Source organism: Ips typographus, linkage group LG11, assembly GCF_016097725.1.
Source record: "Ips typographus isolate SLU linkage group LG11, UJ_Ityp_2.0, whole genome shotgun sequence".
Classification (NCBI taxonomy): domain Eukaryota; kingdom Metazoa; phylum Arthropoda; class Insecta; order Coleoptera; family Curculionidae; genus Ips; species Ips typographus.
In genome coordinates this window covers 4,901,618-4,924,986 of record NC_138432.1, presented here as the reverse complement: position 1 = coordinate 4,924,986, position 23,369 = coordinate 4,901,618, and the positions used below count along the sequence as shown (strand labels likewise).

The following is a 23,369-nucleotide window of genomic DNA, read 5'->3' as shown; positions in this document are numbered from 1 at the left end:
AAGGTAATAACGTAAGGTAACACCCCGGTTTGCTGCAGGACAAGCTAAAGACCCTGACGTATCAGCGTTGAAGATTAACGTGAAGGAACTGGTTCACTTGTTGGCAAAAGAAGAAGAACTGGTGGCCGCCAGGAAGAAAGCTGAAGAATTAGAAAAGGAAAACTCTGACATGTCAATTCGGTTAGCCAAAAAGGAGCAGGAACTGGACCAAAGAACTCAGGAGAAGGAAGATATTGAATCAAGTTTATCTAGGTAGTAACCTAGTTGTAACATGCATTACCCAATTTAACTGGTAATATTTAGGATAAAAGAGAGGCTCGAAAAGGAGACAGCTCTACATATAGAAACCAGACAGAAACTGAGCGAAATTGAATATAAAGCTGCAGAGTTAGATCGACAAGTAAACTGTGAGCGAGGGGAACGATTTAGACTAGGTAAATATAATAGTTAATTAACCTAACCAAACTGCCAATACAAATGTAAATTCAGAACGTCTAGTGAACTCCGGAAGCATACCAGACGATACCAAAGCAATAGGCCTAAATAAAACCATAATAGATATAGGGGAATCAAAGAAAGAGGCATCCAACGTGGTACCGCCTCCACCACCGCCTGTTGCTCCACCTCCTCCACCTCCCGGGCAATTAGCTCCTCCACCTCCTCCTGGATTGCTTGCACCACCAGTTGAAGCCACCAAGGTCAGTATAATGTTTATGTTAACCAAACTGAGTAATATTTCATTATATTCTTCTTTAGGTGGAAATTGTAAAGAAAAATATACCCCAGCCGTCAAACCCACTGAAATCCTTTAACTGGTCAAAGATACCTGACACAAAACTGACAGGAACAATCTGGAGTGAGCTGGACGACAGCAAACTTTACAACACCATGGAACTAGATTACATCGACAAACTGTTTTGTGCCTACCAGAAAAATGGAGTTGCGGTAAGATTTACTAATTCATCAGTTTATCCTAGTCTACTGCTGGACAATCCCGTAAATTTACCCACAAAGATCTAACCATCTGGTTGGTGGGGGGTCGTTCTCTACTTCTTGGGGCATCCGCTCTTGGTCGCCATTCCGTAATGCTTTTTGTCCATCTATCATCCGTCCTGGCTATAGTATGACACATAACACAGTCCAATTCGTCTGCAGAAGTGTTGATTTGAAAAGGTCTTTAAGCTTACCAAAGGCAGCCCATGTCCACCCTATTCTACGAGCATGTTAAGATGTTGGTTATCCTTGCCGATACCGATCTCATGTTATAGATATTTAAAAACACTTGTTTTTAATTATTGTCTTTCTTAATTACTTCTTTAAAACTCTACTATTAGTAAGTTTGAATGTATATTTTAGAATGATGGCTCAATTGAAGACTTGAGACAGCTAGGCAAAAACAAAACGAAAGTTTTGTCAGTGATAGACAGTCGACGGGCTCAAAACTGCACTATCCTACTGTCCAAGCTGAAAATGTCCGACGAAGATATCATCAAAGCCATCCTCAGTATGGACAGTAAGGAAAACCTGCCTATCGACATGGTGGAACAGCTGCTGAAGTTCACTCCTACTCCAGAAGAATGCGGTCTGCTGGAGGAGCACAGCGATGAAATCGACTCTTTAGCCAGAGCTGATAGATTTTTATACGAAATCTCTAAGTATGCGAAACCGTCACTTACACCAAACTAGGTCTAACATATAACACTTGAAGGGTTCCTCACTACGAGCAACGGCTACGTAGTCTGCACTACAAAAAGCGTTTTCAAGTCACCCTGAACGAAATTTTACCAAGGATAACCAGTGTCATGGAGGCCTCGAGAGAGGTGTCCCGATCCAGGAGGTTGAGGAGGTTACTGGAAATCGTTCTGGCTTTAGGCAACTACATGAATCGCGGCGCCAGAGGCAATGCCTCCGGGTTCAGACTGGCTTCTTTAAATCGACTCGCGGATACTAAAAGCAGCTCAGCTAAGGGTACCACCTTGTTGCACTACCTGGTGCAAATTTTGGAGAGGAAGGTTTGTTGTATTGTCTTCCATCTCTGCCTCTAAGCTTAACAGTTTTTTGGTAGTTTAAAGATATCCTGCGTCTCGATGAGGACTTACCCCACGTTCGTATTGCTGCCAAAGTTTCTTTAGGGGAACTCAGCAAAGATATGGCACAATTAAGGGCTGGGCTCAAGGATGTGGCTAGGGAAATCGAGTTCCATCGTAGCCAAAGTCCGTTAGCGAACGACAAGTTTGTGCCTGTAATGAGGGAGTTTCAAGCTACAGCCACGTGCAGATTAGCCGAAGTTGAAGACCAGTACCAAGATATGAAGGTTAGTTTTCTTCTTCTTTAGTTTCTTTAAGTGTATTTTTGATACTGCATATCTAAATAGTTGGCAGTTGTTGCAATTGTACCAAATTCTTCAACCATGAATTCCTTCTGTATATGGATGTTTTGCCCATTATTTTTCCTTGGATAATAAGATGCAGCAACTAGTGTTTATCTCATGACATGATGTCCCAAGTATTGCAGTTTATAGAAAGTGTCAATTCTTTCTCTTGCTGCATCACCACAAAACATTCACATTTGTCACTCCTTCTGTCCACGATAATCTTAGTATTCTACGGTACATCCACGTTTCAAATGCTTCTATCCTCTTGGTATCGATCTTTTTCAGTGTCCAAAGCAGCACGTAATACCTCACAATGCGAATATTAAGCTTAAGGCTTAGTTCTCGTCTGCAGAACATCTTCTTCGGAGCTTTTATTTGATAACAGTTTCTAGGTTTTTGATCATGTACAGTTAGGTCAGGGAAATTCTGTGGTGATTTAGATACTACCACAAATGATAATCAGTATTCTTCACTGCATTCTACTATTCTGTTAATTAGTATCTGAAGATCTTCTTAGATTCAACTTAATTTCAACCGGCGTGTCATTGGGATACTATGTAATTTTGTTAGTTTTCAAGTCATTGTTATTATCAAACAGACTGGAATTTTCAGACGAGATTTGAAAGAGCTGTAAGACTGTTTGGAGAAGAAGCGACCAACGCTCAACCCGACGAATTTTTCGGAGTGTTTGACACTTTTTTGACGGCTTTTATGGAAGCAAAACAAGACAATGAGAATATGAAGAAACGACAAGAGGAAGAAGAGAAGAGGGCAAAGCAGGAGGAACAACTCAAGAAGCTTACTTTGGAAAGAAAGCACAGCAGAGGTAATGTTTTCAATATAAATAAAACTACTCAAATTGCATTCATATTATAATTGTTTCAGAAGGAATTCTTTCGGCCATAAACAAAAACATTACCCTCAAAAACGGAGAATCTGCCAAAGCTGGCGAATTTGACGATTTAATCTCAGCGTTAAGGACAGGTGACGTGTTTGGTGAAGACGTAGCTAAGTTCAAAAGAAGCAGGAAAAGCAGGGTACATCCAGGAAACTCTCCTCCAAGAAGAAATAGCGTCAACAGGGAGGACAGCAGAGAAAGAGTTGTGATTAACGTTAGCACTGGAAGAATTCAGTGAAACTAGATGCACATAAGTGATTTGGGAGCAAGAAACCGATAATAATTTTTTTAAAAAAGATATTTGATTTAGTAATTTATCTACTTATTTAATGTTTGCCATCAACGAGAAGAAGTCCAGCTGGCATGTGTTTGTTGTAATATTTTTTGTGTGATTTATTTTTATAGTTTTTTATTTTAGTGTACATTTAGCCGTTAAATACATAATTTGTATCGATATATTTTTCTGTTTATATGAATAGTAACTTATACAGCATAGATAACTTATAATAATAGCAAACCCTCGCCAATGTGTCTGCAATTTAACTATTTGGTCAAAAGTAGTTGGTGTTTTATACTTACATAAACGTAGTTGAGAAGTTAAATGAGTCTCATTATCGAATAGGCTTTTAGACTACAATGTTTGCAGTTTTTATATCAAATATTGTATAACGACGACTATGATCTGGATTATTACCAGCGTATTTCCGTGAAAAGGAAATAAATTGTTTTATTACTTTAATCGTTTTTTTTTATTAATTTTTCTAAAAAACCGTCCATAACTCCCTTATTTAAAACATTCTGTATATTCTATATAGAAAATCTCAAGAACGCTTCAAGTTAGAGGTCTAAAATTTGTACTACAAAAGCACCTCATTGGATGTCTGATTCAACAAAAACAAAGCCTTTTAAATCACAATATCAAAATATCAAAAAAAATCTTGAGAACTAATCTAAGACATAAGTGAATTTCAATATGACATCACAGCCACTTTTCCTAGAACATAGAATAGGTACTCAGTCTACAAATTTAAATGAAATAATATAATAATTAAAAAAAAGTATGAAAACAATCTTTAAAAACAGACTTGTGCTTAAACTGACCAAACTCAAATAAATATCATAAAATGCAATGACAAAAAATGGTAAACAATTTCTGGAATACCTTCTTAACCTTTATCAGTCCCATTTACAAATTCCTTGCAGTGTAGTTTAAAATCAAAATGTGCTCCTATTCAAATTATTTGTTAATTTTATTAATGTGCTGTATTCTCACTTGTAAGTGTAGTGAAGATGATTGGAGTTTATATGAAAGCCAATTTATTAAACACAACCGAGAAGGTAAATTTAAGTCTCTCTTCTAATTAACTCATTAAATTAGGAGAGTTCTAGAAATTTACATATCAAACGTCACAAACTCTGAATTCCTACCAAACATCACGGTTGGAAAATGGAAAACTCTAAACTCCGGCTTTGCTTCCTACACTGCTGGTTTGGTGAACGATACAAAGTTAGCCGTAATAGTTTCCACGCTTTCCAATAAAGATCTGAAAATCACACCAAAAGTTTATGGTTTGGGAAAAAGGACGTCCACGCAACTCAACCTTTAAAAACACACTATTTTAGATTTAGGTGAAGACCAAGTGGCTGATGTAGAACTTGTAGAACAATGGAAAGATGGTCTACCACAAGTGTATGTGATTGCTTTCATACCAAGTAAAGGTGTCCACTGGTATGCTGTTTCTGAAGAATCTTTTGTAAGTTTGTCTTTTGATTCATTGTTTGTTGGTTTTAAAGTTTGGTTGTAGTTAAAAGTGTGGGAGTGGAATTTAGAAGATGTTCGTCAAGTGTCTAGTTTACACTCATTTCACATGAATAATGAAGACTTCCTCCTTATCGTGGTTGAGAATGAAATGAAGGAAATTGGGGCTCTTATTTACAGTTTTTGTGTAGCTAAGTCCCAACGCAGGTAGTTTTCCTAAGTTGAGTCTTTAAAACACTTCTACAGTTTGTTTGTAGATTGTTTCAATTTATACCTTTACCCCATCATTCTCCTTCAGTTTGTTTCTCCCCTCTTGCTAAACCGTATCTCTCATTTACTCAACCAACCTCAAATACCTTAGTACTATATCAACTCTCCAACGGTCACAGTTTTTCCAAATCAACTGAAATCCCCAGTGCTGAAATCAACCAAGTAATCTGTTTTGAAGACATTTTCAAGTCTTTCATAGCCTTCAACGGTCTGAACGCTACCATAATGGAAATAACCGAAGATTTCGGTACCGTGGAAAGAAAAATAGCGAATTCAAACTTAAATGGTCTCCAATTTTGGTTACCACTCAAAGTGAATAGGTTTCGGGATGAAACCATTCTAATGTTTCAAAGATTGTTAGATCACAACACTCATACAACCTTTGATGTTGAATTGGTCACTTATAATGGACGGAGGTATTGGATGTTGAGTTTCATTTGAGGTTCTTTAAGTGGTTGTTACAGGTTTGAGGAACACATGGATATCCCTTGCCAGCTTTTTGGAGAAAGTCATAAAGGTTTGGAGTGTATCACTGATTTCAGTCCTCTATCTGGTATACAAGGTTGGTGTCCAACCAAACTGAAGATGTAGACAAAAAAGTTGTAATATTTTCTAGGAAGCTCTTATATAGCAATAGAGAAGCATTTAGCTTTAGTGGTATCTAGTGCAGAAAAAGGTACCACAATATTCAACCTGGAAATGGGTTTAAGGAAACTAGAACACCCTGCCAAAGAAAAACTGGATGAGTTCTTAGAACGCCAACTACTTATAACGGTACTTAAACAGTTTTCCCTCAAAACTGTATGGAGAAACCCATTTTGATTTTCTTTGTCTTTGTAGGATTCATTAAGGGAACTCGAAAGCTTTACTGGAAAACCGGAACAAATTAGTTTCACTCAAGATGCACCAATTCTCAGAACAGCTAGCGCAACCAGAAACAGCAACTTTACTGATGAGGATCCTTTTGAACTCCAAATTGAGGAAATGGCGGCGGAAATTGAAGCTTTAAATGAGAAACTCAATCAAATTCAGAATCACATCAAGGAGGGAGTGTTTGATACTGTAATTTTCAATGGAAATGTTGAGGTTCAAGGCGTTCTAGAGAGTGAATCTTTTAGTAGCACTGATGAGGAGTTTAATACAATTTTTGACAACATTGCACGGTAAGTTTGGGATTATTTTGCGTAGTTTACGTAAATTTTGACTTTTTTTTAAAGAAAAAACGAATTGAAGCAATTAAAAGGGGAAATAACCTTCAAACAACCTGTATCAGTGGAAGAGTTGTATTTTGAAACCTTGAATGGAGTACCTAAGGACGATCACTTAGTACAAAATAATGGTATAATTGAATTGGATGATGTCATATTTGATTATTTGGTCACTGTGGATAACTTGGTTTTAACTGAAAATTTGATCAATGATGTAAACGTAAATGAGTGGATAACACCTACTAACAACAATGTTAAAGGTAAATCAAGTGTAAGGTGTTACTAAATATTGCCGGTGTACCTTTCGTGAAGTCATTTTGACAGTTTGTCACGTGACTCCAGTTTGTTTTATAAATATGTTGATTAGATGACATATTCTCAAATTACTCACGTGGACTTATTTCTAAATGTGGCCTTAGCCAGCCCCAAACCAGCACAAACATTTACGAATTTAAAAATGTATTAACAACTTCCATTTCACATGTAGTAGAAAAGGAACGACAATTATTACGTCACTTCCACTAGCTTTGGAACGGACTGTAGATAATGTTAAATTTTAGGCTCACTTAAATTTGAGGAGGTTGTTACTGAAATTTTAACTACAAATCTTCTAAACAACCGCAGCATTGACAATGCATCCAAAACTGGAATTGATATTGTGGATGAGGGCAAAAATTTGGCAATACCTGGAAACGTGACTGTTACAACAATAAATGGAGAAAACTTTGAGAATTTCCTTAAAAAGCTCTGCTACAAAAATGCCAAGTGTCAAATTGAGAGACTACATGTTTCGGGGGTAATGCATATGCTTGAATCGCAGAACTGTTGGTAGTTTGTGATTGGTCAAGAAAAAGCAGCAAGCTGAAAGCTGCTTTTTTTGATTTTAGCAAAAGGTTTAGGTCCTTTATTTAATTTTCAGAATGTAAACATACTGGAGAACATTGAAGGTCTAAACTACCTAAACAAATTGAAATTTCCTGAAGACTATGTCGATTTGAACTCCAATGAAACATTACTGATAACCGGTATTCCTTCATTATTTTAGACAATTTTGATTAGTAATAAAAACCGAATTTTTAGGAGAAAAACATTTCCTAAACACTCTTCAAGCTGACACAGTTACATCTGAAAGTATCAACAACTTGGACTTGTCTAAAGTTATCAGTCTATCTGAGGAAAGAGATGTGAAAGGAAACCTTACATTTAATGATTTAGAGGTTTTATCCAATATTAGGGTAAGTTACTAGAGTGCAAAGTAATTTTTTCATAATTACGAATATTCAGGTTCTTGATGAAGACTTAATTACCGAAGAAGTGTACGAAGAACTGGAGGTTCTAGGCGACATTATAATCACAGACAACTTCAATGAAATCAATTTTGATGATTATCTCAGTGACTTTATCAGCAAAGTACTTACTTAATCATTAAAAAACATTTACAATCAACTACAATAACTTCCAGGACGATAACTCTAGCATCACAATAACAGGAAGAAAAACGTTTCCCCAGGGATTGATGGTTCACAAAAACCTTGAAATCCAATCTGCAGCTATCAACAACATCTCCCTAGAATCCCTAATCACTAAAACAACAAACCAAGACCTTTACCTGGACTCTATTACAGGAAATGTGGATTTTGATTCGCTGACTGTGGAAGGCTTGTTTGATGGACATAACATCACAGAACTCGACCAGAATCTGATTAAACTCACTGACACTGAACTCATAACTAGTAAATTAGTGTTTGAAGATGCAGTGTCAGTGGACACCTTAGAAGTGTTTGATGAATATTATGAATTCATTGAAGGAGATGTTGGTTTTGATGAATTAGTTGCAGACTCTGTTGAAGTACAGGGAAGCATTGAAGGTCAAGTTGATGGGGTTGATTTGGATGAATGGCTACAACATAAAGACAGCCAGACTGTAGTTGAAGATATTGTGGTTCACGAACTAACTTGTATAAATTTGTTTGCAGAATTAATTAATAATGTCAGCGCTAATCAGTTTAACTACACCAAAATACAGGAAATTGTTACTGATCTGATACTGTACAGGAATGCCACTGTAGACAGTAAGTTTGTGTTGCTTTGGTTTAACGTATTTGCAGTAGTTTATTTCTAGCACTAATTGTGAATGGAAACTTGAACCTGAAAAGTGTGAACTCGAAAGACTTTCCTCAAATCATTGAGAACCACATTTGGACTAAAATTAACCGTAACTCAAGCACTGTAACAATTAATGTAAGTTTTTTTATATTCCCCATTACCTGTCATGATCAGCAAAAGCATCTTTACACTCGCAGGGAGATGTGCACTTTAAAAGTCTACAAATAAAACATCTAGCAAATGTAGATTTCAATGACTTCGTCAACAATTTGATTTTCACCAACGATTCTGAGGTGAACATATTAAACAGCATAACTTTTTTGAAAGGAATTACGGTTAAAAACCTAGTAGAAACTAAAGCAATTAACAAAATTGAACTGGAAAATATTTTGAGGAAAAGTGCAGAGCAAACACTAAAAGGATTTTTGCATGTTCTTGGAGATGTGACTATTGAAGATGATGTTACCGTTCAAGGAATGATCAACAACGTAGAAGTGGCTTATCTTCTTAATAACTTTGATGTTGGGGAAGAACTGCTGATAGTTAAAGGTATGCTCGTTAATTACAGAAATTTGTACTAGTTATTGAATTCTAGATGAGATGCTACTGCATCGCCTACCATACATTCGAAACTTAACAATAAAAGGTTTAGTAAACGATCAAGATTTGGATCAAGTATTCTCAAACCTTGTATACTTGCAAAACAAGAACATTCAACTAGATCAAAACACACTCTTCACCAACCAGGTTGTCTAACCATTACTCTAATGAACCACAAACTAACTTAATTCTACTGCTAGGTCCATGTACAAGAAAACCTAATCACAGAAAATGGAATCAATGACGTAAACTTCACAGAATTCTTCTCCAAAGTGGCCCTCATAACTGAAAGTGTGGAGTTTACAGGAAAAATCAGTTTTACTGCAGATGCAGACGTTTTAGACTCTGTGAATACGGAAGTTTGTGAAACCAACTTACTGTTCACAAAAAAGTTTGAAGAACAAATCAATCGGGGGGTGTTTCTCAATAAAGGATTTCTGCCAGGTCTCTATAAGTTCCAAAACATGTCTATAGTTGGTTTAAGCACCAAATTTGTTAATGACTTGGTTATGGATGAGGTGATACCCTTAAAAACACCCCAACACCTAGAAAAGTTGAATATCACTAAAATGTCCCTAACTAATGATGTTGAAGTTGGTAATCTGGTCAATGGCGTCAAGTTGAAAGAAGAGAAGGAAAAGACAGTTTTGGTAAGTTTGATTGGTTGGTTACAAAACTGTGGTAGCTTTTCAGTATTGTAGAGTAACGTAGAGCAAACTATACCTGGAGAAGTAGTTTTCACTGAGCATGTTTTGGTCTACGACCAAATTAACACAAAAAGTATCAACGGAAAACCTGTTGAAAAAATTGTAACCATTAACACTGATCAGAACTTAACTGCAGTGTACAACTTTGATACTAAAGTTTTTGTGAACGGGAATATTACCGGTATTACAAACACACAATAGTTCAGTAGAGTGAATTCAAAGTTTTATTATCCTTTTAGTCTCTGGTTTAATCAATAAAGTCAACCTAACTGAATGGAAAGAAGATTCACTGCAAACTAACTCAAATGAAACTCAAATAGTCACTGGTGATCTGACTGTGGAGACTTTGGACTTGCTTGGTCCTGTAGAAGGCAAAATTTTTTTTAATGGTTTTAATTCCACCCAACTAGTCGCAGAGGTTGAAGAGAAAACCGCGAACATGACTGACATTCAGAAACAAAATATGGTTTTTAAGTTATTAACTCAACAAATCTAAATTTAAAACCTTGAAAAATTGCAGGAGGATTTCAATAGTCTTTGCAATCAACTAACCAACATTTATGTACAATTTGGTAGTCAATTTTTAAAGTTTGACTACTTTGAGGAATTCCAAACCATACAGCTTGTTGAAGACATCAACTACGTAAAGCATTTTAAACATCAAGATAGTGACTACTTGTTAATCAATGAAAAAAAAAGCTGCCTCACTCATTTGATGAAGTTGAAAACCAATTCTGGATTTGTAGAACGAGACCTAGAAAACCGGTACACTGGAGTGATCAGCCAAATTGAAGTGATTTCTGGGCACGGGGAGTTGTTTTTAGTTGCAAGAATGATAAGTAACTGTGAAGAAGACTTAAATTTTGATGTAGTTTGGAAGTTTGTTGATGAAGATCTCTATGTAAGTACTTACTGTTTTTATCACTGTACACCCATTAATGCAAAAATCAGGTTGTGGACACTTTGGATTGTCAAGAATTGTTGCAAAGCTCCTTGCAGCCTCTAACATTCTACGGATTCAGACAGGGAGTTGTAACTGAATTTAAAGTCAACAGCACTCAAGCAACTGTTTTGAACGAGTACCGAAAATGGAATATCTCAGAACGTACTTAAACATTGATTCTATAGGGTTTTGGTTAATAATACCTTGATTGTAGGCAATGCTACTTTCTTCCCCAGAGGACTACAAACTGGCTTAGCTGTCCTAACTGATAAAGAACTTTTTTTGCTTCATCAGGAAAATGTTAGAAATGTAGAAGGATACAACTTACATACCACCAGTGTATTAATAGGAAACTTTAGCAAGGAAATGAGCAAAGTTGATTTAGGTAGTGATGTGGCTGTTGTTAAGGCTGGAATCAAAGGAGGTTTAAGAACCTTTCTAGCTGTGGCACAACAAACCAAGAGTGAAGTTGGAATTAACCAAGACTTTATTGAGGTAATTGTCTTCAACCCAGTTTTCTGAGTTATAAACATACTTTTGCAGATTTACTCGGATCCTTTGAAAGGAGAACTATTCCAACGCATTCCAGCCTACCAACCTGCTTCTCCAATATCCATAGAATTTGGAAATGGTGAAACCCTCTTAGCTTTCATGGAAAACTCAAAAATACTCCAAATTTACGAGTACAAAGGTTGGTTATTACAGTTACACAAACAATAAGTCTATTAATGTATGATTGTTTAGGAATTATGGGTTTCAAGCATCGATCTTCCATTAAAATCCCAGCGACATCCATGTTCCTGACAGATTTACCGGTTGGAAAATATTCACAACCTCGCAAGGTTTTAGGGCTGATTCACAATAACAAAATTACCTTCCTGCAAGCTCAAATGTTTGGAAGGGTGGTACCTGATGGTCTTCAATGCTCTCCTTAACTGTTGTGTTAATGTTTTTAGTTGTATGTTGTGTTACTTGAAATTTAAAGTTTTATTTTTACCAAACAAATGTGTTAATTCTTACTTGTTACCCTGAAACTTGACAAAGTTAAGTTAGGAAATACGTTAATATTGTGTAATTTGAGAACATTACACAACATCCTCGATTTTACGATTGTAGCCAAATAAAACCTCGTATTTGACTATATTTTCAGAATACACAATTGTGGAATTTTTTCATGTTATAATTGTAAATATTTGAAGGCTTTAATAACAATAATTTTAGTAACTCATCTCATATATTTACCAGTTATACGTAGTAGTCATCCAGACAGAACTTAATATAGAAAAAAGCTTAGTTAAGTCACTAGAAGGTGATTGTCTCGCGTCTTCACTCAGGTAGACTAAACTAATAGTAATTTTTATTTATATCTCTTCTAAGAACAATTGGCAGCAAAATGTAAAGCAAACTTTCTGAGCTTATTAGCTGTACGTCACAAATTATACGAAGGGAATCTCTATTTGCTAACAAATACGTTTAAGCAAATAAATTTTGAATAAATAGAGTAAACTATTTAAAACTTTCTACTACAAGTCAATTCGCTCTACAAGTCTGACATGCATTTGCTGCTTTAGCACTTTTATTGTAGTAAATCTGTTTTTCAAAATAAAATCGAAATGCAGTTTAATCCGCTTGCGATTTTTTCCAACAAAAATGACGGAAAACAGTTGACTCAATATGTAGCAGTTATAAGTGGTAAGTTTACCAGTTTTCAAAAAGTTTGTAAACTCAAAGTTGTAATTTCAGCCACTATCACCTTATTTACCACCGGGATATACCAAGGATGGGGCAGTCCATCCCTGGTTAAAATTTTGTCAGACGAGTATCCAATTGAGGTCACTGAGGACGAAGCTTCGTATATTACCATTATAGGAGCCTTGGGTCATGTGACTGCAGGGTTTTTGGCCTCACAACTGTCAGATCGTATTGGTAGGAAAAGTACCATTATAGGAATTGCCATACCCCAGGTAGGTATGTTAAAAAGTAGTTGAAAAATCATTAATTTAAACACATTGTTTCAGATTCTGTCCTTTGCCCTAATCTTCATGTCAAATCACAGCAAAATTCTATTGTACGTTGCTAGAGTCCTTGGAGGAATGGGAGAAGGTGCCAGCTTAGCTTTGGTACCGTGTTATGTGGCTGAAATTGCAGAACCTAACGTTAGAGGCACTCTGGGAGCTTTCACCACAGTTACCATTAACACTGGAGTGTTATTTATTAACGTAATTGGTTAGTTCCACTAAGAAACCACAAGAATTCTGAACCAATTACTAATTAGAATGATTTTAGGTTCCTACTTAACAATCCACCAAACTGCTTTAGTTTGTTTGATATTTCCTGTAATGTTCTGGTTCACTTTTATTCTGATGCCTGAAAGTCCTTACTACTGTTTGATGAAAGAAGATTATGAAGGCGCTAAAGCTGCCCTGCAAGTAGGTTTATACACACAAATCCTTCCAAGAATGACTTTAATAACTTGATGCAGGTACTGAGAAGAAAAATTAACGTAGATAAAGAAGTGGAGCAACTTGCAATAGATGTCAAACGCCAAATGTCTGAAAGAGGAAGCTTTGCAGACTTGGTGAAGATTCCTTCAAACAGAAAAGCACTAATAATTGCAGTTTCGCTGAGATTCTTCCAAATTTTCACCGGAATGGGAGCTTTTATGTCCTACAACCAGATTATGGTCTCGGAAACAACCAGTATTCCTCCAGTGCTAGGATCTTCACTACTTCTTGTTGGCAATTTAACCATGATCTTAATCTCTTCGACCTACATTGATAAACTGGGACGCAGACCAATGTTCATCATCTCCACTACCATGACATTTATCTTTTTATACTCTCAAGCAATCTTCACCACAATAAGGGACTACACTTTTGTAAACGTTTCTCAAATTTCCTGGCTACCATTATTAATAATATTCCTCTATAACGTAGCTTATTGTGGAGGAATAGGTCCAGGAGTAAACGTTTTCATAGGGGAAATCTTCTCGGCTAGTGTCAAGTCTAAAGCTTTGTCAGTGTGCAGCGTGATTTTTGCTACTTCTATAATAAGCAGTACTAAATTATACCAGTTTACGGCTGATAATATTGGAATGGCAGTACCGTTTTATATTTTTGGTAGTGTCACTTTAGTGGGGGCGGTATTCATGGGGTTGGTACTACCGGAAACTAAAGGCAAAAGCCTGGAAGAGATACAGCAAATTTTGAAAGGGAATGAAAGAAAAGAAGACTTATCCTAGAATTTGTATATGCAAATAACATTGAAAAAACCTAAACAAGGTAGTATAATAGTTTGATTTACATTAAATCTAATCAAAACCGCAAAGGTTAATTACCATATTTGACCTAGAGTATAAATTTTAATGTGTTATATAGACCACGTTTAATAAACCTACTATGTTTATTACTATTTTTTGTAAAATTTCCACTTCTCTAAGGTCGAATGTTAGACAAGGAAACTTAAATAAAAATACTTATATTTAGAACAAGGTTGACTTAAGCAAACACTAAAACTTGAAAAATGAAGCTCCATGTAAAACAGACTGTTAATAACAGTGATCTTACTGGCATCAGAGATCATTGCCACTATATGAAACGGTTTAAAAATTCCATTGCAATTACAATTACATGGCATTTACTGAAGAAAAACGCCACTCTCTTTGGTTTTACAAATAAGGCTTTTTCAGAAAACCTAGTCACAGAACTGAATTTCACAACATAAAGGAGGAGCCATAGGAGCAGAAGCCATATTCCCCTAGTTAGATAGGGGATTCAGCAAGGAAGTGCACCTTCCGTAAAGTCATTTGACAGTTTGTCACGTGACATCTATTTGTTTTTTAAATAGGTTGATCAGATGACGCATTGTCAAATTAGGAACCCTGTGCCATCTCCAAAACAACATGAATTTAATAGTTATTTATACAACAAGTGACTTTTGAGTGAATAAACAGGTTTAAGTCACGTGTAACTACTAAAAGCCACAATTTGTCTTAAACACTTCTAAAAAACTGTTCCATACTGCGATTTTTAGAGCTTCATGCTCAAACTCGGCAAAGTGTGTCAGTTTTGACGTTTCTCGCAGTTGTCACGTGATACTAGAACTCTATTTACCTAGACAATGACCTAACCTAACCTAACCTAACCTAAACTGTCAAATTATAGATCAAAAAGCTGTAAAACACGTCTTGTATCGAACAGTAAAAAAATGTACTCAAATTTGATTTTTGCTGTTTTGGTTGAGCAAACTTTGACCTCTGAGCCAGCAATCACGTGATACTGATATACTATTTAATTAGACAGTCACGTGACAACTGTCAAAATAATGGCAGAAAAGCTAAAAACCACAACTTGTTTCGAATATTTCAAGAAATCCGTTCTATTCTGTGATTTTAGAGCTCCGTCCCCAAACTGGATAAAGTGTGTCAGTCAAATTTGTTTAAAAAAAAAAGTAAACAATATAATGACGTCACATTTCCATCTCGCTCAGTTCACTTATAATGGAAAACGAACGAAAATTACTACGTCACTGCCACTAAGTTTGGGACGTACTGTATATTATGTAGATTAGTTTTCTAGTATATTAATAGAATTTTATAGAATGTTTTCCTTGTGTTCCGATACATTTTCATGCTTGCACCACTATTTTGAACATCATTTTAAATCAACCCACTTAACTGACAGATACAGGGTGTCTAGAGTCAGTTGGACAGAGGAGAAAAACTGAAAATTTCAAGTTTAACTCCCTTTTTCTGGCCACTCTGTAAAGTTTACATATAATAGCATTTGTTGTGAAAATTGTTGCTTTAGACAGGACGTTAATTAGGAAATGCCCAAAAACGTTCAGTGATATTTACCTAAACCACCAAAAAAATTATTGGTTAATTGGAGACTACTTGAAAATATAACTTTTTTGCACGCGCTTTTTTCTCACCCTGTATAGTACCGTTATAAAGTATCAAAGTTCAAGTTTTTCCTGTAAGCAAAAAGTCCCTAACCAAGTTTCATAATAGTTAAAACCGCATCAAAATTTGCTGTTTCGTTACAAAATTGCGCAGTTTGAAACATAAGCCAAAAAATCTGGTCTAGTAAACTGGTGGCTACCAATATGTCCCATTCTTGTTTTTGCTAGTCTTTACTGCTTATAAAATAAATTATTCTGTAAACATTACAAATAGAAAAGATCAGTCAATGCGTCAACAAAGATAAACAACGCAAGTAAACACGCTAAGCAGTAATTGATATCAAAAAGACATCAACAGTCGCATAGATGACAAACTTTGTGTAGCAAAATTTGATCATAATCAGTGAATATTGTTTATTTACTCCAGATTTATGGAAAAAATTAAGAAACTTTGAAAATGTCAGTCTCTGAAAATTGGGAAAAAAGTTGCTTTTGTTCAAAATTGTTCACTTGTTGTTGGTGATCAAATATTTTCCATTACTGAAATAATTAATTTTTAAAAAAAGGTTTTCCCCACTATATTTTAAAATAATATAAGTAATATAAAACATGAACAAATTAATTGTTTTTCTTTTAATTTTCTACAACTAATTAAAACTGTCGTGCATTTTAATTTATAAATTATAATGACAGTTAATTCGGCAATGAGGCGCCATAATGAATCAATGAGGGGAAAGTTGGTTCCGATGATGAACCTCCGGTTGAAACTTCGAAAAAAAACCTCTCTTATGAGCTAATCAAGACCATGTCCGAGCCACTACCACCGCAACGCCGAAACCATTTAGCAGTACCAAAACTGGCCATCTTTCTTGGAGATGTAGCAGTAAGGTTCGTGCTGAAACACGCACATACATTTACATACTTATTTCAAAAATAATGACCCGAATATAAGGAACCCAGCCGCTATCTGATGGGATTTTTCTGTGATCGCGACATGGTTCAGCATTTCAACGGTGTGTCGTCGAGATTAGCGTGGTTCTTCGTTGTGGTACCGATTTGTGGTCATGCATTTAGCATCACCGAATTTATTGTGGGCCCTAGAGTCGGCAGGAGTATTACCGTTACCCCTAAAAGTGATTTTCGTGCTTCAATTGCTGTAAGTACCCATTTTTTTTTTAATTCTCCTCGCCCATACAAAAATATTTAGTGGATTAGTAGGACCCGCATGTCACATACCTCATCATGTTAACCATCACACGCACATCATATTGTTACTATAACGGTTAAACACCATAAATTTTTCTACATTACCACTGTAACTTTTAAAGTTTAATGTTATTAACTTTGTAGTAATTGCCCGGCAAGGAAGTCGTATTAAAATGGCTGCAAATATTATTAAAAACTTCCTAGAATTCACAGTTTGCTTTCAAGTGTGTGTGTGTGTTCAAATGTGTGAAGAAAGCAAGAATGTAAATTAAAATCATTAATTGTGCATGTCCCACAATTTTTTTAATTATGAATAACAGTTTTAGTTGACTTGAAAAAGTGATTATTACAGATTTTCACAAAGTGCTTATTTAAAAAACACAGAAATGTCTGCATCTCTTAAGTTTGTGTCATGCTGTATAAAGTTACAGTAAAATTAAGAATATGCCAACATATTGTGATTTTATGTCCTAATTCAATTTTTTTTTAGTTCTAAAAGCAATTTTATACTGTTCAGTTTCTTGGGTAGTTTTACCACGTTTGCACAACTTTTAAATGGTTTTAAAACTTTTTCGAAAAAAATCCTGGGTTAACACTTCTTTTTGAATTGTCTTAGTTGATCGTTTCTTTCCTTTTTGCCATGAAACTACTGAATTACTGAAAACGGTTAAACTTACAATAATTTTCCAAGAGAGCAAAATTGTTAAGAATCGAACGTAGAATCTGGTTATGTAACACGGAAATCGGTCCAAAGCTTTTAGGAATCGTCAGGGGCCGACAAACAAACACAACTCTGTAGTTTGCCACACCCTGTATACATTTAACAAAAACGGATCGCGTGACCGGTATGACAGGAAAGAGGACTGAAATACCTTATTTTGAGCGGTTTGCCCACCCTGTAAGTTAAAAAATGGCGGCGTTATTCAACTTTGAAAGTTCAATTGTCCGTTTCGAAAGTTTTTCTCAAAATACCATGCAACGGGTTTTCGTTAAATATCTCAAAAACGGTTAAAGATACGAAAATTGTGCAAGAGAGCCGATTTGTTCAAAATATGTTAAACTTTGATTCTTGCAAAATCTAGGCAAATTTTGACAGTTTTGACATTAGTCACAGATATCTCGTGATTTTTGGGGGATAATTTAGCTAGGCAGTCACGTGATCATTGTCAAAATAACTGTCATTAATCTCAGGAACACGTTTTGTATCGAATACTGTAAGAAAACATTTCTAAACCTTGATTTTTACAACTTTTTAGCACAGTTTGACAGGGAGGAAAATAATTACTTGTCAAACCCACTTGAAGCTAGAAAATTACAGTTTTAAGCACATTTTTGGAATCCTCATTAAATTTCCTATCCAATAGCATGGAAGAACACTACAAAATTTGGTACAGTCAGGGAGAAAAGCGGTGTCAAAGTTTGAACTGCCAGAAACACAGATTGAAAGAAGAATCAGGGACCAAATTGCCTGTAAAATCTTCTTGGAGTGAGATAATTACTGTTTTAAGCACATTTTTTGAATCCTCATTAAATTTCCTATCCAAGAACCTAAAAAAACACTACAAAATTTGGTACTGTCAGGGAGAAAAGCGGTGTTAAAGTTTGAGCTGACAGAAACACAGTATTTGTAATTTGCCAGTAATTTACCGGACAAATTTTCCTGCTAAAGTAAAATATTTACTTGAATATGAAATATGAAATAGAATGTCCCCAACAATTACAAAAGAACTTGCCAAATACGTTTGAAAATTGAGAAAACAAAACATTAAATATTGCAAATAAACAGCAGGTTAATTAAAAATAATATATTCTTATTAAGTACTCGTATCAGTATGAACTGACTAGGAATATATGTAATTAAATAATACACCGTTAATTGATACAGCTGCTTTTTGTTTGATTGTTGATGTTTTAGGTAGTGTTAGAATCTCCTATACTGTACAGGTGGTATTCTGTAAGTTTAATTAAGAAGAAGTTTACAAGTTTGAACATTACACATTTATCTACCATGTATTTAGAGAACTAATAGCGCATATTTCAAATATGTAAACGATCGGGCCATAATATATGATACTGATGGTAAAGACCAGTAAAACACGAACTACATAGTAAACCTACTTTCTACAGCCACCTATATATGAGTATGATATACCGAGTGATTCATAACGCAGAGAGGCTCAAAAAATGGATAGTTATGTTAAAACAGACAGACAGAAAAAATCCAAAGACGCTGAGTTAGGTAATTAGAAGAAATATTAGAAAACACGTTACTTAAATAGTTCATCAATAACTCTATTGCGTCTAAAAAATTAATTTTTTGATGGTGAGGTTAGTCTGGTAACTGAAATCACTTGTACACCGATTTTTTGCTAAATCTGAATCACTTTCATCACCCCACATATCAAACACTGTTAAAGGCAAGAAAACTGTGATTAGTCAAGCTTAATTACACCTTTTCCCAGTATTATCCACACCCAACTCAGTCAAATGATGATTTGATTGCTGGCTGTGCGATCGTGAACCGTTTGATTTGCGGATTTGCATGCGACCTAGGTTGGATAAAATATTCAGGTGAATTTTTCATTCGATCGGTTGTTTGGCTTTTGTGAGTAACCTCAATCGCGTATCTTATACAAAGCACCATTTAAGCTTGATTACTGTAATCTGCAGCATCGCGGTCACGTGCCAGCTTACTGGGTTCTTAAATGATACCTACGTGCATCATGATACTAAAAAGTACCAAAACCTTCGCAATCATCTCATTATTAGCAATGACCTTCCAACGACGAGAAATTCATTCACATTCTAAGCCAAATTAGGTAACAAAACAACAGTCACCTTGACCTACGGATGTGGTCGTGGAATTTTAATTAGCTTTGTTATTATCCACTCATGATTCATATTTACTTCTTGTATGTCAGGCGAAAGAAAGTGTCGGAGAGGATTACGCTTTTTCTCTTTTGATGAGATGGACGGTATTGAAAGTAATTATCATTGTTATTCACCGTTTTTTTCGCACCTCTACAAAATGTACACTTTTACTTTTCTCATATACAGGAGAGTGTATATTAATTTGGAATTTTCTTTGATACTCAATTCGCGAATATTCTATGTAAATATAACCATATTTATAACACGCACATTTTTAAAACTGCTGGCCTAAAAATAAGTGCACGTATACAGAGAGTAATTACTGTATGCTAATTATACACAATTTTACAATAACAGTTTTGCTAATATAATTGTTAAGTGCAGTGCGAATTATTTGCATGTTGTATGCCATTTCCGGAAAGAACTTATTTAAAATATTACAAAACAGCATGCTGCTTAAGATTTATGCAACTAAATAGCTATTTAAAAAAATATACAAAAATGGCAAAATGATCTAATGTAGAAATCTGTAGTATCTGAATTTCTCTATATGTTTTGCTACTTGCTAGTTTCTTTAATACTTACTGTAGCTTCTTAACACTGAACTTATTGAATTATTTTTATAGTTTCTACTCAAATATGTAAACAAATTTCAAACTCATATCCTTTTCGCCACTATACTCGATTTAATGAAGCCGTAAAACCCAATTATAAGTTCAAATATACCCCCCATTAGTGAAATTGGTAGAAATCAGATGATTCCTCTAATTTACTAAGTAATCATCCGCATATACTGATACTATTATAAAAGAAAAAGTTTATTTTTACTTTAATTTCACCGACTTATTCCTGATTAACACGTCAATATTGCGTAATTATTTGTTTTCCCCATCAACAGCAAAACTTAGTTAACTCAAACGGTTACCCTTTTGAGGATCATGAGGTAGTGTCAGAGGATGGATATATCCTGACTTTGCATAGAATACCAAGGGGAAGACACGAAGTGAAGCCGTTCAAAAGCAAAAAACCTGTAGCTTTGTTTCAGCATGGATTGCTGGCCTCTTCAGACGTGTTTCTGTTTCGTGGACCTGAACATGACCTACGTAAGTTCAAACTCCAGTCATATTCAAAGAGTTTTGTTCAAAAAACAACTTGCAGCGTATATAATGGCAGACGCTGGTTATGACGTATGGTTGTCCAACATGAGAGGCAACATCTACTCAAACAAACACCAAACTTTCGACTCTGAAAAAGACCCGGAGTACTGGAAATTCTCGTAAGTTCACCCTCTTTATAAATAATACAAAACTGAATAAGCTAAAGTCTTTAGGTTGCACGAAGTGGGACTCTACGATCTGCCAGCTGTAATAGACTACGTCCTGAACATCACCAGAGAGCATTCCTTATACTTTTTGGGACACTCTGTAGGATCCACTGCCGCCTTTATTATGGGCTCAATGAGACCCCAGTATAACTCGAAAATTCGTATGCACTTGGCGTTGGCCCCTTTGGTGTATGTGTTGCACGAAATGTCTTTTCCGCATAAAATATTTTTGGGCTCATCCATGTCACTTACTGTAAGGTCATCCAGTTTACTGTTGGAAAGTGAATAATTAACGTAATTTTCAGAAAGCTGTAATGTCCAAGAAAATTTTCAATGTTTTCCCCAGAAGGGAGTACTTTTCCAAGTTTTTAGGAACCTTGTGCGCCAATGGGGTTCCCACTCAATTTTTGTGCCACATCTTCATCTATTCACTAGTTGGAATAGATGGCCAACAATTTAATAGTGTAAGTTTCTCTAACTTTTATGAGTTTTGCTTGTATTAATGACAAAAATTCCAGAGCTACATACCGGAATTCTTATCATACTTCCCAGCAGGGAGTTCAGTGTACCTCACATTACACGCTACCCAAATTTACGCTGAAGGTATATACCAACTACCATAAAATGCAATACAATTTTATCAACCTCACAAATATTTTAGGTGATTTTAGACCACTGGACTACCAAAATCCATTCCTAAACCTTCAAAAATACCGTAGTCTCAGCTTACCCAGTTACAATTTGAGTTTAGTGGCTCATCCTGTTACGTTACACTATGGTGATGGGGATACTTTAGTTACAGAAGAGGTAACTTAGAATAGTAATTTATTACTTTAACTGTGACATTAATAAACATTTCAGGATTTAGCTTTTACTGAAAGCAAACTTCCTAATGTAGTGGGGAAGTTTAGGGTGCCTTTCAGGCATTTCAACCACATGGATTTTATGGTAGGATCCGATGCCAAAGATTTAGTATATAAGGAATTAATTATGTTGATGAACAAGTATAGATAGCAAGAAAGTATTTAGTTTTATTCACCATCAATTGAGACTAGTAAGAACATTATATAGCGGACTTGTTTTACCCAAAAACCGTTTATTATGCAAAACTGTGATTTTGATATGTCGATGGAGAGCTAGTAAAATGTGGGCTTTTTACCGTTATCCCAACAGTTGTTGGTTGGTTGAATAGTTTGGCCGGTAGATGGCTACCAACTTGGCCAAAGTTTTTGGTCCAGTGTTTTGTCTGAACCTGAAAACCAGCCTTATTGACTTACAAAGTATGGACTTTTATATTTCGATGGATTGCCAGTAAAATGGGCTTTTCACCGATATGTAACAGGGGTTGGTTGGATGAATAGTTTGATCGCTAAATGGCTACAAACTTGGCCAAAGTTTTTTGTCCAGTGTTTTGTCTGAACCTAAAAACCAGCCTTTTTGACTGACAAGGTATGGACTTTTATATGTCGATGGAAAGCCAGTAAAATGGGCCTTACACCGATATGCAACAGTGGTTGGTTGGATGAATAGTTTGGCCGCTAGAGGGCTTCAAACTTGCCAAACCAAAGTTTTCTGTATACTCTTTTGTTTGAATCTAAGAAACTACCTTATTTGACTGACAAGGTATGGACTTTTAAATGTCGATGGAGAGCCAATAAAATGGGCTTTTCACCGATATGCAACAGTTGTTGGTTGGTTGAATAATTTGGTCGCTAGATAGCTTCAAACTTGACAAACATTTTTTGTTCACTGTTTTGTTTGAACCTGAAAAACTGCCTTAATTGTCTCACAAAGTATGGACTTTTATATGTCGATGGTTAGCCAGTTAAATAAGCTTTTCACCGATATACAACAGTGGTTAGTTGGTTGAATAGTTTGGTCGCTAGAGGGATACAAACTTGGTCAAAGTTTTTTGTCCACTGTTTTGTTTGAACCTGAGAACCACTGACATGTTATAGAGTTTTATATGTCAATGAACTGATTTTGTGTTATGATGAACTGTATTGAGGATTCTCAGACTACCTACAACCTACATAAACAGTAATTTTTATATTGATTCATGGCTTTCAGAGTAAAATTTTGAGAAGTTCTAAATTGTGTAAAAAAATTAAAACACTCTTAAATACCTAATTTATTCACCTCTCTACTAAACCCACTTTAGTAGTAACAACTTAAAATTTTTCTATTCAACAAAGTTTTTT

The 23,369-nt window shown here is 35.4% G+C and overlaps 4 protein-coding genes across 11 annotated transcripts in view; all 4 read left to right on the top strand.

Annotated features, from left to right (window-relative positions):
* The window catches only part of DAAM (disheveled-associated activator of morphogenesis-like protein), a 69,325-nt gene extending 65,314 nt beyond the window's left edge, over positions 1-4,011 (top strand). For 6 of the 7 annotated variants that reach the window (XM_081988965.1, XM_081988966.1, XM_081988960.1 and 3 more), the window contains 9 exons: positions 39-252; positions 304-434; positions 490-698; positions 757-945; positions 1,357-1,655; positions 1,709-2,012; positions 2,066-2,314; positions 2,987-3,200; positions 3,260-4,011. In XM_081988965.1, coding sequence (XP_081845091.1) covers positions 39-252; positions 304-434; positions 490-698; positions 757-945; positions 1,357-1,655; positions 1,709-2,012; positions 2,066-2,314; positions 2,987-3,200; positions 3,260-3,510 — 2,060 coding nt within the window. In that variant the 3' untranslated portion in view covers positions 3,511-4,011. The remainder of the gene's footprint in view (positions 1-38; positions 253-303; positions 435-489; positions 699-756; positions 946-1,356; positions 1,656-1,708; positions 2,013-2,065; positions 2,315-2,986; positions 3,201-3,259) is intronic. The other variant, XM_081988961.1, reaches the window with a different exon arrangement.
* Positions 1-11,870, top strand: part of fs(1)N (female sterile (1) Nasrat) — a 127,062-nt gene extending 115,192 nt beyond the window's left edge. Inside the window, exons 1-25 of one of the 2 annotated variants that reach the window (XM_081990332.1) lie at positions 4,435-4,610; positions 4,662-4,841; positions 4,896-5,026; positions 5,078-5,238; positions 5,289-5,717; positions 5,766-5,863; positions 5,918-6,075; positions 6,142-6,464; positions 6,519-6,769; positions 7,070-7,305; positions 7,429-7,534; positions 7,590-7,744; positions 7,794-7,919; positions 7,972-8,581; positions 8,632-8,750; positions 8,813-9,164; positions 9,211-9,362; positions 9,416-9,865; positions 9,917-10,103; positions 10,162-10,388; positions 10,443-10,823; positions 10,874-11,027; positions 11,080-11,360; positions 11,409-11,556; positions 11,610-11,870. In XM_081990332.1, the coding sequence (XP_081846458.1) occupies positions 4,493-4,610; positions 4,662-4,841; positions 4,896-5,026; positions 5,078-5,238; positions 5,289-5,717; positions 5,766-5,863; positions 5,918-6,075; positions 6,142-6,464; positions 6,519-6,769; positions 7,070-7,305; positions 7,429-7,534; positions 7,590-7,744; positions 7,794-7,919; positions 7,972-8,581; positions 8,632-8,750; positions 8,813-9,164; positions 9,211-9,362; positions 9,416-9,865; positions 9,917-10,103; positions 10,162-10,388; positions 10,443-10,823; positions 10,874-11,027; positions 11,080-11,360; positions 11,409-11,556; positions 11,610-11,800 (5,724 nt within the window). In that variant the 5' untranslated portion in view covers positions 4,435-4,492 and the 3' untranslated portion in view covers positions 11,801-11,870. Of the gene's footprint in view, positions 1-4,434; positions 4,611-4,661; positions 4,842-4,895; positions 5,027-5,077; positions 5,239-5,288; positions 5,718-5,765; positions 5,864-5,917; positions 6,076-6,141; positions 6,465-6,518; positions 6,770-7,069; positions 7,306-7,428; positions 7,535-7,589; positions 7,745-7,793; positions 7,920-7,971; positions 8,582-8,631; positions 8,751-8,812; positions 9,165-9,210; positions 9,363-9,415; positions 9,866-9,916; positions 10,104-10,161; positions 10,389-10,442; positions 10,824-10,873; positions 11,028-11,079; positions 11,361-11,408; positions 11,557-11,609 lie in introns of those variants that run through there. The other variant, XM_081990333.1, reaches the window with a different exon arrangement.
* A 137-nt stretch (positions 11,871-12,007) lies between these two features.
* LOC145736085 (facilitated trehalose transporter Tret1-like) lies at positions 12,008-14,277 on the top strand. The gene is made up of 5 exons (XM_081990334.1): positions 12,008-12,557; positions 12,609-12,829; positions 12,884-13,091; positions 13,152-13,294; positions 13,348-14,277. Exons 1-5 carry the CDS (start codon positions 12,479-12,481, stop codon positions 14,104-14,106), a joined length of 1,410 nt encoding a protein of 469 aa, XP_081846460.1. The 5' UTR covers positions 12,008-12,478; the 3' UTR covers positions 14,107-14,277.
* Positions 14,278-16,512: 2,235 nt separating this feature from the next.
* Positions 16,513-22,189, top strand: LOC145736087 (lipase member K-like). Its single transcript, XM_081990336.1, has 8 exons — positions 16,513-16,923; positions 20,743-20,947; positions 21,003-21,120; positions 21,175-21,421; positions 21,474-21,632; positions 21,687-21,771; positions 21,830-21,975; positions 22,030-22,189. The coding sequence occupies exons 1-8, from the start codon at positions 16,738-16,740 to the stop codon at positions 22,180-22,182; spliced, it is 1,299 nt and encodes a 432-aa protein (XP_081846462.1). The 5' UTR covers positions 16,513-16,737; the 3' UTR covers positions 22,183-22,189.
* Positions 22,190-23,369: the final 1,180 nt, after the last annotated feature.

Excerpts from the sequence above, each read along its gene's own strand:
- LOC145736087 (XM_081990336.1), top strand. The coding sequence starts at position 16,738 with ATGGGATTTTTCTGTGATCGCGACATGGTTCAGCATTTCAACGGTGTG. Across the intron at positions 21,633-21,686 it reads ATGGCCAACAATTTAATAGT|AGCTACATACCGGAATTCTT; the intron begins GTAAGTTTCTCT and ends CAAAAATTCCAG. Across the intron at positions 21,976-22,029 it reads ATACTTTAGTTACAGAAGAG|GATTTAGCTTTTACTGAAAG; the intron begins GTAACTTAGAAT and ends TAAACATTTCAG.
- LOC145736085 (XM_081990334.1), top strand. The coding sequence starts at position 12,479 with ATGCAGTTTAATCCGCTTGCGATTTTTTCCAACAAAAATGACGGAAAA. Across the intron at positions 12,558-12,608 it reads ATATGTAGCAGTTATAAGTG|CCACTATCACCTTATTTACC; the intron begins GTAAGTTTACCA and ends TTGTAATTTCAG. Across the intron at positions 13,092-13,151 it reads GTTATTTATTAACGTAATTG|GTTCCTACTTAACAATCCAC; the intron begins GTTAGTTCCACT and ends GAATGATTTTAG.